Source organism: Pleuronectes platessa, chromosome 14 (assembly GCF_947347685.1).
Source record: "Pleuronectes platessa chromosome 14, fPlePla1.1, whole genome shotgun sequence".
Lineage (NCBI taxonomy): Eukaryota > Metazoa > Chordata > Actinopteri > Pleuronectiformes > Pleuronectidae > Pleuronectes > Pleuronectes platessa.
In genome coordinates this window covers 3283895-3297032 of record NC_070639.1, presented here as the reverse complement: position 1 = coordinate 3297032, position 13138 = coordinate 3283895, and the positions used below count along the sequence as shown (strand labels likewise).

General features: G+C 40.7%; 1 protein-coding gene across 1 annotated transcript in view; it reads left to right on the top strand.

Annotated features, from left to right (window-relative positions):
* Positions 1–4795: 4795 nt before the first annotated feature.
* Positions 4796–13138, top strand: part of LOC128456491 (aryl hydrocarbon receptor) — a 43048-nt gene continuing 34705 nt past the window's right edge. Inside the window, exons 1-2 of the mRNA XM_053440684.1 lie at positions 4796–5351; positions 9327–9514. Coding sequence (XP_053296659.1) covers positions 5311–5351; positions 9327–9514 — 229 coding nt within the window. The 5' untranslated portion in view covers positions 4796–5310. The remainder of the gene's footprint in view (positions 5352–9326; positions 9515–13138) is intronic.

Genomic DNA, 13138 nt, shown 5'->3' with positions numbered 1-13138 from the left:
TAAACATATGAATATGTAGATGTGCCTGTGGCTGCCTGATTTTTCTCCTCACAGTCCCAGAGCTCAGAGGAAAGATCCTCAATCCTCGCTCCTCTGTCCTCGAGCCTGTGACCAAAAATCAACAGAGCATGTCGACACTCCATCGCAGAGAGGAGCCTTTTCTTAGGAGCTGTGACTGAGGAGGTGAATCTGGTTCCTGGTATGAAGCATTTTAAACCAACGCTTCTTTGTGGAAATGGTCACTACCGCTGTTCTGATTGGAGCAGCTGCGGAAATATTTATACCTCTGAATTACTTTTAAAAAAAAATTGGAAAACATGACAGAGCATATAGCCAATAATACAATACTGTTAATGAATTGTCTTTGGGTCTCAGACTGTTGGTCGCATACGAATCTATTAGTTTATTAATCAATGAAGAAAAATTGTGAAGGGCAGTGCTGAATGATCATTCAAACAGTGTGTGTTTGTGCGTGTGTGCGTATTTGCTTGCTGGGTGATGAAGAGAAGTTGCCTGGCTTAGTTAAAGTGAAACTTGTGTCCACCAGAGGGGGCACTCTCCCTGTCCTCACATACCAGCAGTAAAAAACTGCTCCTTTTGTTCAAGGCAGTTTTTTACCATCTCACATATCATCACAGTTCAATCAGTGAAAGTAAACATACGATTAATAAAAATTGTAATGCTTAACTTAAAACTGGATAAGATAAATGTCTTCTTTTTTTTTTTTTGTCATGTGGTCTTACTCTGGCTTACTTGTTGCCAACATCTGGCAAACAGGAGCTGGCCGCCATCATTCCACGCTGCATGTGGGCCAGATCTGTGATATATGGGGCAAATATGGGCCATAACAAAGATTGCTAATGTGTAAGTGCATATACGTAAGGTTTTAGTTATTAGAATGGAATTTATTCTAGTAACTGAATTTTATAAGATTTATATGTTTAATGGTAGAGAAATTATTTATAAAACTAAACACTGCAGAGAGTAAAGGCCAAAAACAAACAATGTTCTTACTTTCACAATTATTATACTATAATGTTTTTTTTTTTGTCCTAGATAAGTTTTGGACAAATTTTTAATGATCATTTATAGAACAGCATTCACATTTACAGAACACACATTCCTGGTGTGTTGTCCTCAGCTGCCTGCACACTCCCCTGCAGGCCAACAGGACGACCTTGACCAGGAGACAGACCCTACCCGACCACAGCTCTCTGTTCTCCGACGCTGCCGGGCTTGAAGCATGAAAATCCCATTTACAGTTGCGGTGGCGTCCATCCCTCGGGACAGAAGAGTGTCCAAACAAACACAAACTCTTCCTTGTTTCCAGCCCTCCACTCTTGGAGGAAGGCAAACAACTAATACATGAGCTCAAAGTGCTCGACGCTGGAGACAATTCAGAGCATAAAGGAAGCTGAAGCAGGGCGAAGAATGTCCTTCAAACAAAATGTCAACTTTGCACCTAATACTTGTTAAAGCTAACAGGTAATACATGTTATTGCTAACAGGTGGACGTGAAACATTTTCTGAGGAAATTCATGTTCCCAAGAGGGTAGGTAATTTCACCCTCACCACTAGTAAGGTTGTACTTTGGGAGCATGTTATGGACATATGGACAAATTGATTTATTTATTGCATATTTTGCTCAATTTTTTACTTTCATGTGTTCTATGAATGACAAGGGTCTATCCTTTGGGGAACAGGAATTTACCCACTAAATCCTATGGTGTTATTTGGATGTAGATATATTTTGCAAAAAGGGAACAAAGGTCATGTACGGTTCATCCTCCGGGAACCTTGAATGTCTCTAATGGTCGACCTGGCATCACCAGCATTGGTCCCAGAACTATTGGGTCATAAGGTGGTTAAATCTACAGTTAAACATCTTCGACATCTTCCTGAAAAGGAGGAAGACGTTACCTTTCAAATAAAACAGTAAAAACACAGTCAACGCAGCTCTTCAGCTCGTTGGCCTAGTTTTCTTCCTACATGAGTTGTGGGGAGCCTTCAGCAGCCTCAGGGGTTTGACCTGGTCACATGACACAATGTATGCATTTCCATAGTTGCACATTTAGAGTCACGTCTGTGTCTACATTCAAAACACAATCATGTTTCATACCATCTGACCACATCCTGCACGTTCCCATGGTTGATCAGTGTTTTAGTCGAAAGTCAAAATTATATTTATTTGATAAAACAGTTAAATGATGAAATCTGAGCTGATAGAAAATGTTGATTCATTTGTCTGAGTCATTGCCAGTGAGCAGTAGCGGACCCTGGACTTGTTTGCCCTGGCTGTCGTCTTTTAGGCTACAGCCTTGCTGATTGGTAAAAATAGTGAAAGCTCTATGAAACCTGAGAGGAAAAAACGCATAACGCCAAAACTCAGGGCTGAAATATTCACTGTCCTGCACAAGCACAAATCCTAAGGTTCACTTATTATTTCCCTGTGCCATAAATACGACTATATTCATCCATCTGCACTAAATAATTGACTTAATAAGGGTTGAAGTGGACATCATCATCGGTCAAAGACCAAACCTCTGAGCTGTAGCGGTAAACATGCAGTTACAGCATCAATGATAACATATAGAAATTGAACTATCATTAGTGAGCTTTAGAAACTAATATATTCAAGCCATAATTTTTTACGTTATTATTATGCTAAACAAATATTAGGATTGATAAATATAATACAAATAAATTTTCATCATTTCCTTTCCCAAGTTAGTTTTCAGCTTTTTACGTCTTCTTTTCCCACTTTTGTTGGATTTTGGACAATTAAAAGAAAGAAAAGAAAATCTCTGGGGAAAATGTCAGAAAGGCTCTTTTCTTTAGGGGGCGTGTCTGTGTTTGATTGACAGCAGGTGAGTCCAGGAGGTATCCGATGTTGTGTTGATGGTGAAATGAAACCGTTTTAATGTTTGAGCCAAATCACTTTAAAACACAGAATGATCAGACAGAAGCTGATGCGACGTTTGCAGGTGATTTTAATGATGATTCTGCAGCTCAGCGGGAGAACTAAAGTGTGTTGTTCCCAGTTGGTGTATGTGTGTGTGTGTGTGTGTTCTGTCTATGATGCTTTATGGTTGATTGTCTGTAATAAGACAAATTCTTAAAATTTGTCCGATATCACTTCCTAACTGAGAAATTAATGCAAATATTTGATGAAACCTTTTTCATAATTACTGATCAGATATTCGTTTGGTCTTAGGTTTATTACATCTTATATTCTCAATTTCCCTCGAGATCAATAAACTATCTATCTATCTATCCATCTATCTATCTAAAGTGAAATTAAGAAATCTTATATCTTAAAAGCGCTTCACAAATAAATAAACACAAGTCAGAATACATAAACATGACATAAACGCAGGTGCATTCTTGAAGTTAGCAAGACCACCCATTGTAATAAATCTGTATTTGTTTCAAAAGAAGACTTAGCCTGTCTCACTGCTCTTATTCTAAATCATCGTTCAGCCTCCATCCTTCTTTTCTCTGAAGATGAAATTAACTATATGTGTGTTTTCATTAAGATTACGATTAAGATGCATTTATTAGTCCCAAACACATGCACAGACATGCAGGTAGGGAAATTGAACCTCTGCTGTTGACCCATCTGGTGCAGGACACACAGAGCAGTGAGCGACCATGTACGGCGCCCGGGGAGCAGATGTTGGGGGAGTAAGGTGCCTTGCTCAGGGACACTAGACAGGATTTTTGGACAGATCAATCCAGGTTCGTCTTTTTGTTGTTTCTCCGTGGAGTCGAACCAGAGATGAACCAGAGACCTTTTCTGCCCATAGTCCAAGTTTCTGCCACTAGTCCACCGCCTCTCCTCTTTGTGTATCTTCAATAAACAAATCTGACAAATACTTATTCTGCAGGATCATGATAACTGATAAAGAAAAATGTATCATCAATCAGATGTTTGTCCAATAACTGTTGAAAATCAGTTTTCCTCCCTGATGTTTTTCCCTGTTCCTCCTCTGTCCTCCCCTCTGCAGGTGCTCTCCTTCATCCCTCATCCCTCTCTCTGTCCTCACTCTGTCCTCACTCAATCCTCACCACTTCAGGTGCTCTCCTCCCTCTGTCCTCCCTTTCTCCGTCCTCACTCTGTCCCCACTCCCTCCTCACCACTTCAGGTGCTCTCCTCCCTCTGTCCTCCCTTTCTCCGTCCTCACTCTGTCCCCACTCCCTCCTCACCACTTCAGGTGCTCTCCTCCCTCTGTCCTCCCTTTCTCTGTCCTCACTCTGTCCCCGCTCCCTCCTCACCACTTCAGGTGCTCTCCTCCCTCTGTCTTCCCTCTCTCTGTCCTCACTCTGTCCCCACTCCCTCCTCACCACTTCAGGTGCTCTCCTCCCTCTGTCTTCCCTCTCTCTGCCCTCACTCTGTCCCCACTCCCTCCTCACCACTTCAGGTGCTCTCCTCCCTCTGTCCTCCCTCTCTCTTTCCTCAGTCTGTCCTCTCCTCACCTCCTCCTCCCTCTGTCCTCACCTACATTATTTAAAACTCTCACCTCTGACCCACATTCAGCTGCGGCTCAACATAAACCTCCTTCTCTCCGCTGCGCGATGATTGGACGATATGCCCGGCTCGGGAGGGCGCACGCGTGAACCCGCCCGCCCTGTGTATCTAGGAGACTCTCTAACGTGCCCGCGCAACCACCGCGTGCTCGCTCTACCCTGAACCTATATAAGACGATTCCGGGGCGCGCGCCCCGTTAGAAATCTGTGTTGGGCGTGCCCGCCAGTGGAATGCGCGCCCCCGCTCTCCCACCCTCCTCCTCTCGTGCTCGTGTGTTTGCGCTAATTGCGGAGCTCCGCTATAACAGAAGATAAAATGTAGAATCTGATGAACGTTTCTCTGACAGATTTCCTACTTGTTTGGTTGCGTTAAAACTGCGCAGGGAGGATGAGGAGCATTTACGCGCATTTTCCGCATCTTCTTCTCTCTTGTTTCTCCTCAGGATGAAAACACAACATCTCTGGACTTGGAGCGAGTAGATGTTGGAGCTGATGGAAACACACGACTCTGTTTCTCTCCATCTTTTCTGTTTCCAGTGGATTTAATCCTGATGCGACACTTGTTCCAGATTTTGATTTAATTCCGAAGTGAATTGACGCTTAAAACCCAGGCAGAGCCGAAGAAGACCTGCTCCTCCTGCGCTGCCTTTATTTATTTGATTTGACTCTACTGAATAATGTGTTTCCAGTGTTGATCTGAAGGATTACAGCTGATTTTTTACATGTAGACGAGGCTCAGTGTGTTTGAGGGGATCCGTCAGAGGCTTATATAAGAGCAGCGTCATGTATGCAGGACGCAAGAGGAGAAAACCGGTCCAGAGAGCGTAAGTCCAATTTAATTATAATATAATTATTATCAATAGAACTGAGCATTGACATAAACTCTCATTTAACCACCAGTTACTAAATAATCGTAAAAAAAGTCTGGAAAGTTCCAGGAAAGAAAAAACGGCTTCTTATGAGAATTAAAAATCTGATTCAAATTCGAATGGTTTTGTTTTCAAGTTAGATTTAAAATGTTAAATTGTGTATTTATTCCTCGTATGTTTCCTGTGTGTATGTTGGCTGTGTGTGTGTCTCTGTGTTTGTGTGTGTTGCTGGTTTAAAGCCTGAGGATTATTGTAGGCCTGCAGTAGCAGAATGATTTTAACCTCTTCTCCTAACACTCCTCCCTCTGATTTTCTTTATGTAACAGTTTCTGAAGAATGAACAAAGGGAAAATAACTTAAAATCACATCTCATCGTTAGAATTTATATTCTGTTTAATTTCAATGACACTGACTCACCGACTCGTGCTCGGTGTTGCGCCATTTTCTGTCAAAACGCCCTTCAGAGGATCAGACCGAAGTTTTGCGGTTTAAACGGTTTGGGATCATCAATGTTTATTTGTTGTGATGTACATTTTATTATTCGTTATTGACAAAAACCCGGTAAATGCTAAATATCATAAAAAACAGGCCCCTTGCTCAACCATAACAATAACCTCAGAATAAACATTTATATTAAATCCACCGCTGTGATGGTAAATATATGCAAAGTAAAGACACAACATTTTGGTGCAACATCTTTTTCGATAACCTAATTTCTCTGCCAATATTTCAGAAATACCAGCAGTATAATGTAAATAGACGATGAATTCAAAGCTTCGTATTTTTGGCAAAATTTCCAAACTGACTCAGACTTTGTTTACGATCCGAGACCTGCTGCATCAAGATAAATACAGCTCTGTGCGTTTTGAGAAATGAAGCAGATTTATGCTTCAGTCATTAAATAATTATAAATGTTTCCACACAACTGATGTGATGGAGGAAATTTGAGCTTAACAGACGGATAGGAAGATGGATGTATAGATATTTAGATAGACAGATGGATAGATTGATAGATTTTATTGATCTTAAACTGGGAAATTCCCGTGTTACAGCAGCAAGGCATCACACTATAGACAATTTGGAAGTACACAAGAATACAAAATATAGATTATAGCTTTTTTTTATATATATATATATATATAAACGATATACATTTAGAATGTACATAATAACATGAGGTTACGGTTGAGGCCTCTGCTGCAGATGGTGCTGAGACTCAAGACTGTGACGCAAAGATGAAGAACATGTCACACACACACGCACACACACACATTTGATTAATTTAATTTCATGTTTAAATTTATATTAATCTTTGAAGAACTAGATACAAATTTGCATTAAAGCTAACTCAAGCTCATTCCCATTATACTGTCGGTTGATCAATAAGCAAAGACTTATTGATCAACCGAAAAGGTTGACACTATCAAATCAAATATTAATACATAAACACATATCATTATTATTTGAATAATCCGGCTATGACTGGTTCCATTTTTCTCCTTTATGAAGATTGAATATGCTTTATTTAATGTAAACTTGTAAATTATAAAATTATGACACATGATCATCAGGGTGAAAGGAATCACTTCCAACTGGTCCGAGATGTTGTATTTTTAGATTATTGATCAAATTGAACAAGCAGCTCTGAATGTATAAACACGATTTTATGTGATTGTGTGATGATAAATATATTTCTTGTGGCAGTAAACAGTCCAGAAAGAGCAGCATGAGTTCAGGTGCAGGCAGAGCTGACGTGTAAACATCCCTCCATCCGTCCACAGTCGTGCACAGAGATGACATGTGACAGTGTCAATGTGTGTGAGTGAGGAACGGTCATGGCAGCCGCACTGTAAACTGTCAACTCGCATCGCTTCTCCGTTTGAGTAGAAATATTTGTAAGATTCAGTGAACCCAATATGAAGCACTGACACAAAAAATTGGAGATATAGGCCGCACACAATCAGACAATAACAAAACAGGAATGACTTTTAGTCGGAGGCCGAAACAATCCTATCGTTCTTATAGTAGAAATATAAAACACAAAATAAATCCTCTGTGTTTCTTTACATGTCTAAAACAGTCAAAATTTAAGTTTTCCTAATTCAAGTTCTATATTTGGCATATTTATACATTTTTATAATAAACTGGTTAAACTGTAAAATATCAGGCCTCAGTAACATTAATTTATCATTTTCAGAACATAGGACAAGGGAGAATATTCTTCTTATGTTCTACTGCACTAATTCATGGCTACTACTAGTTGTTTTGTTGACATGGTCTTCTGCAACAATTAAGTTACCAATTACCAGTAGATATTAACACCTGAAACAGCCCAGTAGGGCTGTTTCAGGTGTTTCAGCCTTTTAATCACCAGACCCCCTCTTCTAAGGCCAGCCCTCCACAGGTGGATCAGACCTGGGTGCATGTCCCTGACATCTAGGGGCCCAGTCGGGGTCTTCCTCCTGATCCAGGATCATCAGCTGCAGCGTTCCGCATTGTGTGATGTTTCTTATATGTTCTTGCGCAGAGTCTGTGAATCCCCAGATAGCAACCTGATGGTGGATGTTGCAGTGAAACCTATGAAGCCAACCTCCACAGGGCAAACTATTGCTTTCCAGCCACGTTGTTCTGCCTCAAAGACCACGTCGGCATACCCCTCGCAGACAAATGTGGTTCTTTGAACAGTTTTCAATGTTTTGGATGGCAAGAAATTGGCAGCATTTCTCTTTGACTCAATTGTTGCTGCAAGACATTCGAGTACCTGGTTGTATCTCCACGTACATGTATACCTGCCTGCCTGCCTGCCTGAGGATGAGGGTATCTGGTGTTGAGCACAGTGGGCAGGATGATCTTCGTTCAGCCATTGCTGCAGATTTTAGGGTGATGGATGAAAGTCATAGGAGTTTCATAACGACATTTAAGAAATCATTGCCATATTTAAAAAATATGTAAATGTGTTGGCAGATGTATTGCTTTTAAAAAGATTCTACTCTCTAATATTGATATCGGCCCCAAAACATCCAAATCAGTGGGACTCCTACTAGATTCAGATTTTTCCTTAATCAAAATCCACATCAAATTGCAGAAAGTCATTAATATATGAGCCCAGTATACTTGCTGAAACTTAAAAAATTATAAACCATTAATAAATGTATTAATGGTTCAATGTAGTTCCATGCCCATCCGTCCACCAAGTTTGGATGAAATTGGTTTTGTATGGAAATATTTTAATATATTCAATATTTCAAAAGGTCTAAAAGTAAGAAAACTTATTGTAGTAAAATGTATTATTATTATTAGTCCTACTGTTTAATCTGCTATAAATATGATCATTTTTATTGTGAGAATTTTTTTTAAATAAAATGTTTTTGTCTTACTTTCACACATTTCCACAAATTTTGACACATTAGCTGTTTTTGGAATATCTGTTGAAAGAGTGTATAATGTGTATAATATATTTGTTGTGTGTGATCATTTCAAACCTCATCAAATAAAGCAACACAGCAAAAGAAAATACTAGATTTAATAATTATAATTTTATAATTAGCAGTAGTATTGTATCATTCTTAAAGTGCAAAAAACTAAAAAGGTTATTATGACCTTAGAAATATGCCCTTTGTAAAGTTGTATGTTCAAGTTCCAGAACCTCTGGGATAATTCAGTAAAACGTGTTGTTTTAATCCCAATATTTATTATACTGGTCTAAAAATATATGCTCTATAATCTTGGGATTTATTGTTTTAAGCCCAAATTGTGCCACCAAATTGTTATAATTGTTAAATCCTCTAAAAAACTCTCTATCTCTCTTTCTCTCTCTCTCGCTCTCTCTCTCTCTCTCTCTCTCTCTCTCTCTCTCTCTCTCTCTCTCTCTCTGTTTTTTTGGGGCCTTTGAATGACCCCTAACGTTCTTTCTTTGAAACCTTCCCTCAGGGTGAAGCAGCCGCCGGCCGAAGGGGCCAAATCCAACCCATCCAAACGGCACAGAGACCGGCTGAATGGCGAGCTGGAGCGGCTGGCCAGCCTGCTGCCTTTCCCTGAAGAGGTCACCGCCAGTCTGGACAAGCTCTCCATCCTCCGCCTCAGCGTCAGCTACCTTCGCGCCAAGAACTTCTTCACTGGTAACTCTTCAGCACTAGTAACTGATTTGAACCCGCAGCTCGGCACAAGGTCACATGTCACCCCAAACTTCGGGGGCTGTCATGAACTTTACTGTGACATCAGCCAGTAAAAACATCTCTGTGTGGCTCTGGTCGACTGTTTTACATAACAACTCTGACATGGAGAGCAATTATCTCATCTGTCACATAAACATGTTTCCAATTGGTGGCACAGTTTTTGGAAATCGAGTCGTTTGCTGAGAAACTCAGAGGATCGATATCAAATTAATGAGTTTTATGGCCAGCACTCAGATGGAGGGGGGAACTGTCGCCATGGCAACGTGATGCGTCAGCTTCCATCATTTTACATGTCAATGTTTTTTGTTATAGAAAAGCAGCAAAAAAGAGATTTGAGATCAACAATTTCTTGACTAACAGCAATGACTTTATTGAACAGTGTGAGTCAAACTATATCAAATACAAACAGAGACACAGTCTCAGCAGCTCTGTCTCTGCACTTCATTCTTTATATCGAGTCGAACCCAACCCACAGCATCTGCTCCATAAATAAGAAAAACCTTATTCGAAATGACGTCTGTGATAATGCGATGCCTGATAATCCAGCTTCATAACAGCAGCAGCAGCAGGTTCATGTCACGTGGTTCATTTCATTTGTCTAGACAAGCTGCTGCTGTTATTAGAGTCGGACCAGTCAAGTGTTTTTAAGAAAGAATATATATCTGGAGTAATGATGTTAAATGAGAGTCTTTGAGGACTGAAGATGATACACACTGGAGAAACATAATGGCAGCTTTAGGTCTTTTCTAGTTAACACATTAATTGCTGGTTGACGTCACAAGTCGTATAGTTCCGATAGAAAATCTGCAGTTGACTTTTGTGTAAGTGAGAATATGAAAATTAAAGGTCCAGAATAATCGTCATGAGATAGCAAATAATTCGGGGGTGAATTTTGACACATCTGCTCCACTTAATGAATATGTAGCTCCTCCCTCTTGTCAGGAGGAAAAACTTCTGATTGGTTCTAACTTTGTAAACATGGCTGAGGGTTATTCAAGTTAGTTAGAGGGTGTTCTGGGTGGGTCAAACAATAAACTTAAGGCCTGTCAAAACCGTGGGAAATAAAGACGGACGACTAAATGGCCTCCCGAAGGTGAAGGGTCTCAAACGCCCCCTGTTGGCAGGCTGCAGTAATGGTTATTTTGACTCCTGGATCTTTATATAGAGTCAAAGTAAAAGATTGACAAAATGTTTAATTCCCTCATCTTCCTCAGGCGGAGCAGTCTCTGATCGGATAGGCCTTCATGGTGCAGTTGATTTTCACTTGATGAAGATAAGCTAAAAGTATCTCTCCTCCAACCCATTCCCTGAGTGATATGTAGTAATTGATCTCCACTCTTTTAAGCAAATTTAAAGCCCAACATATCTTTAGCACCTTTCAGCAGATCTGCACGTTCATAATATGAAGAGAAGGAAGAACAGGAAGTAGCAGTTTAACGCAGCATCTGTTTCTATAAACGTTCTGGTCCCTGCAGCCATTACAAGAACGCCACCACGAGTCATGTCGCTCGCTTGCTCTAGTATTTGTGCCGGATGTGTTGGCCAACATCTCACAGCTCATCTCATCACTCAGTGCTTAGGAGACCACATCAGAGAAAGAGGGAGAAAATCCAGCCACCGCCTCATCCAGATGATTTCATAGCAGGGAGAAACCCTCAATATTTCATCAAGACCTGCGTCTGTGACGAAAATGAGGATGTAGCGCTCTGCTCGGCGTCCATTAAAACCGTACGCCGAAGCATCGGGAGGAGACGCATGCCAGCGGATGAATGTGTACAGTTTTCTCTACTATGCGGAGCGGAGACATTGTTATTTTAGGCGATGATCTTTCAGAGAGAATTCTGCAATGCGGCCGTCAGATGCTCTTGATGCATGAATTATTCAGAGAAACCCTCGAGTTTAAAGAATTTATGAAATGGAGGCAGAACAATGTTTGTTTAAGGCAGCGGCTTTTTGAAATGGCTGTTTGGGGTGAGAGGGACTGGACACACACTGGTGATCCGAGTGTTTTCCTTGGATTTACCAAATGCATTTCATATTTCGTTATTTCCCGTGTGTTTGTGTGCATGTTGCTTTGTTGTGTACACGTGGAGGCTCCTGAAGAAATACAACCTTCATCAGATTTGATTTCTCCATACATTTCAGAGCCAAAGATTTGCATTTATTTTTCCCTTTTTGTAATGTATGGAATTATTCAACCTGTCAGAGTGAATTATTGATAGTGGATGTCTGTTGCAATAGGTCAAAGTGTAGCCTATAGACAAACCCTCTTGTCTAATGGCATTAGCCTACTTCCTGGATACTCTCTAAGTAATTAACGAGCTCAAGGCTCTTACATTAGGGGGCAGCTCCTCGGAGAGAAAGCTCCGTGGACCCCGAGGGCCCGACGCTTGCGTCCGCCTCTGTGGTTCGCCATAATTTGTTGTACGTAAACAACGCGAATCCTGCATGTCAGAGGCATCGGAAAGAGAGTTGTCTGCGCAGAGATGACTTAGCTCCAGCTCACTCTGGGAACGTTCCCACTGCTTCAACACTCCACTGCTGCTCCTGTGTTTGCATGTTTAGAAGAACTCTTAAACTCTCACACAGGCCCGACTTCATTAAGTATTCAAACGGATTAGATTTGCTTTGCATTGAGCTTTTTCTTCTGAATACGTCATTACAGTGACGGTTCATACTCAAGGTTTGATGCACCCCGTGACTCCACCACCGTAGCCGTGAGTGTAACTGAATATAATGCGGGAGTTGAACTAAGTGCCTAACAGAAACTTAATCTAGCTGACAGTATTATCTAGCTGCCATCTTTGTTATTGTCTGGAGCCACAATGGGCTCGTCCTTCTCAGCCAGTCTGAAGAGAGGGGCGTCACCACGCTAAAACCAAACGTTCAATCCTCACTGGGTGTGAAGCACCACTAGGCCGTCTTCTACTGTCACTCATGCTCAATGCATGACACCAAATGAGTGAGATATGTTCAATAGAGAGTGGATCCGCCCGCTCAATGGGGCCATGGGGAGAGCTCAGGCCATGTTCAGGTGGGGTATGAAATTCAAGTTTAAGTCCGATTGCCTTGTTGATTTTATGTGTCTGTAATTGGGTAAGCATCAGACTCAGGTCGGATTCGGACAGAAAATTGCGGCAGGAGCTTCACTCAATCAATTAATCAATCAATCAAGCTTTATACTGCACCTTTCAATCAAATCAGTTGCAGTTCAAAGTGCTTTACAAGCGATTGACAGAATGTTAAGACCAAAACCAATGCACTCATACATTGTAAAGGATTACAATGGAACCATAATAAAACTTTAAAATGTTAATAAAACAAGACTGAAAAATTTATAAGAAGAAAGATATAAGAAAATATAGATTAAGAAAAATATATTTAACCAGTGTAAATTATAAAAAGCCATACAAATTACAAAACACTGGACAGGTTTTATATCATTAAAAATTGTCTATATTTTCAGCTCCTCTCAGATCCTCTAGAAGTTTGTTCGCAGCATCACCACATGTTTTTGTTCTGCTTCAGGGAAAATGCTACCAGAGAAGAACCAGCGCTTCGTGGTCC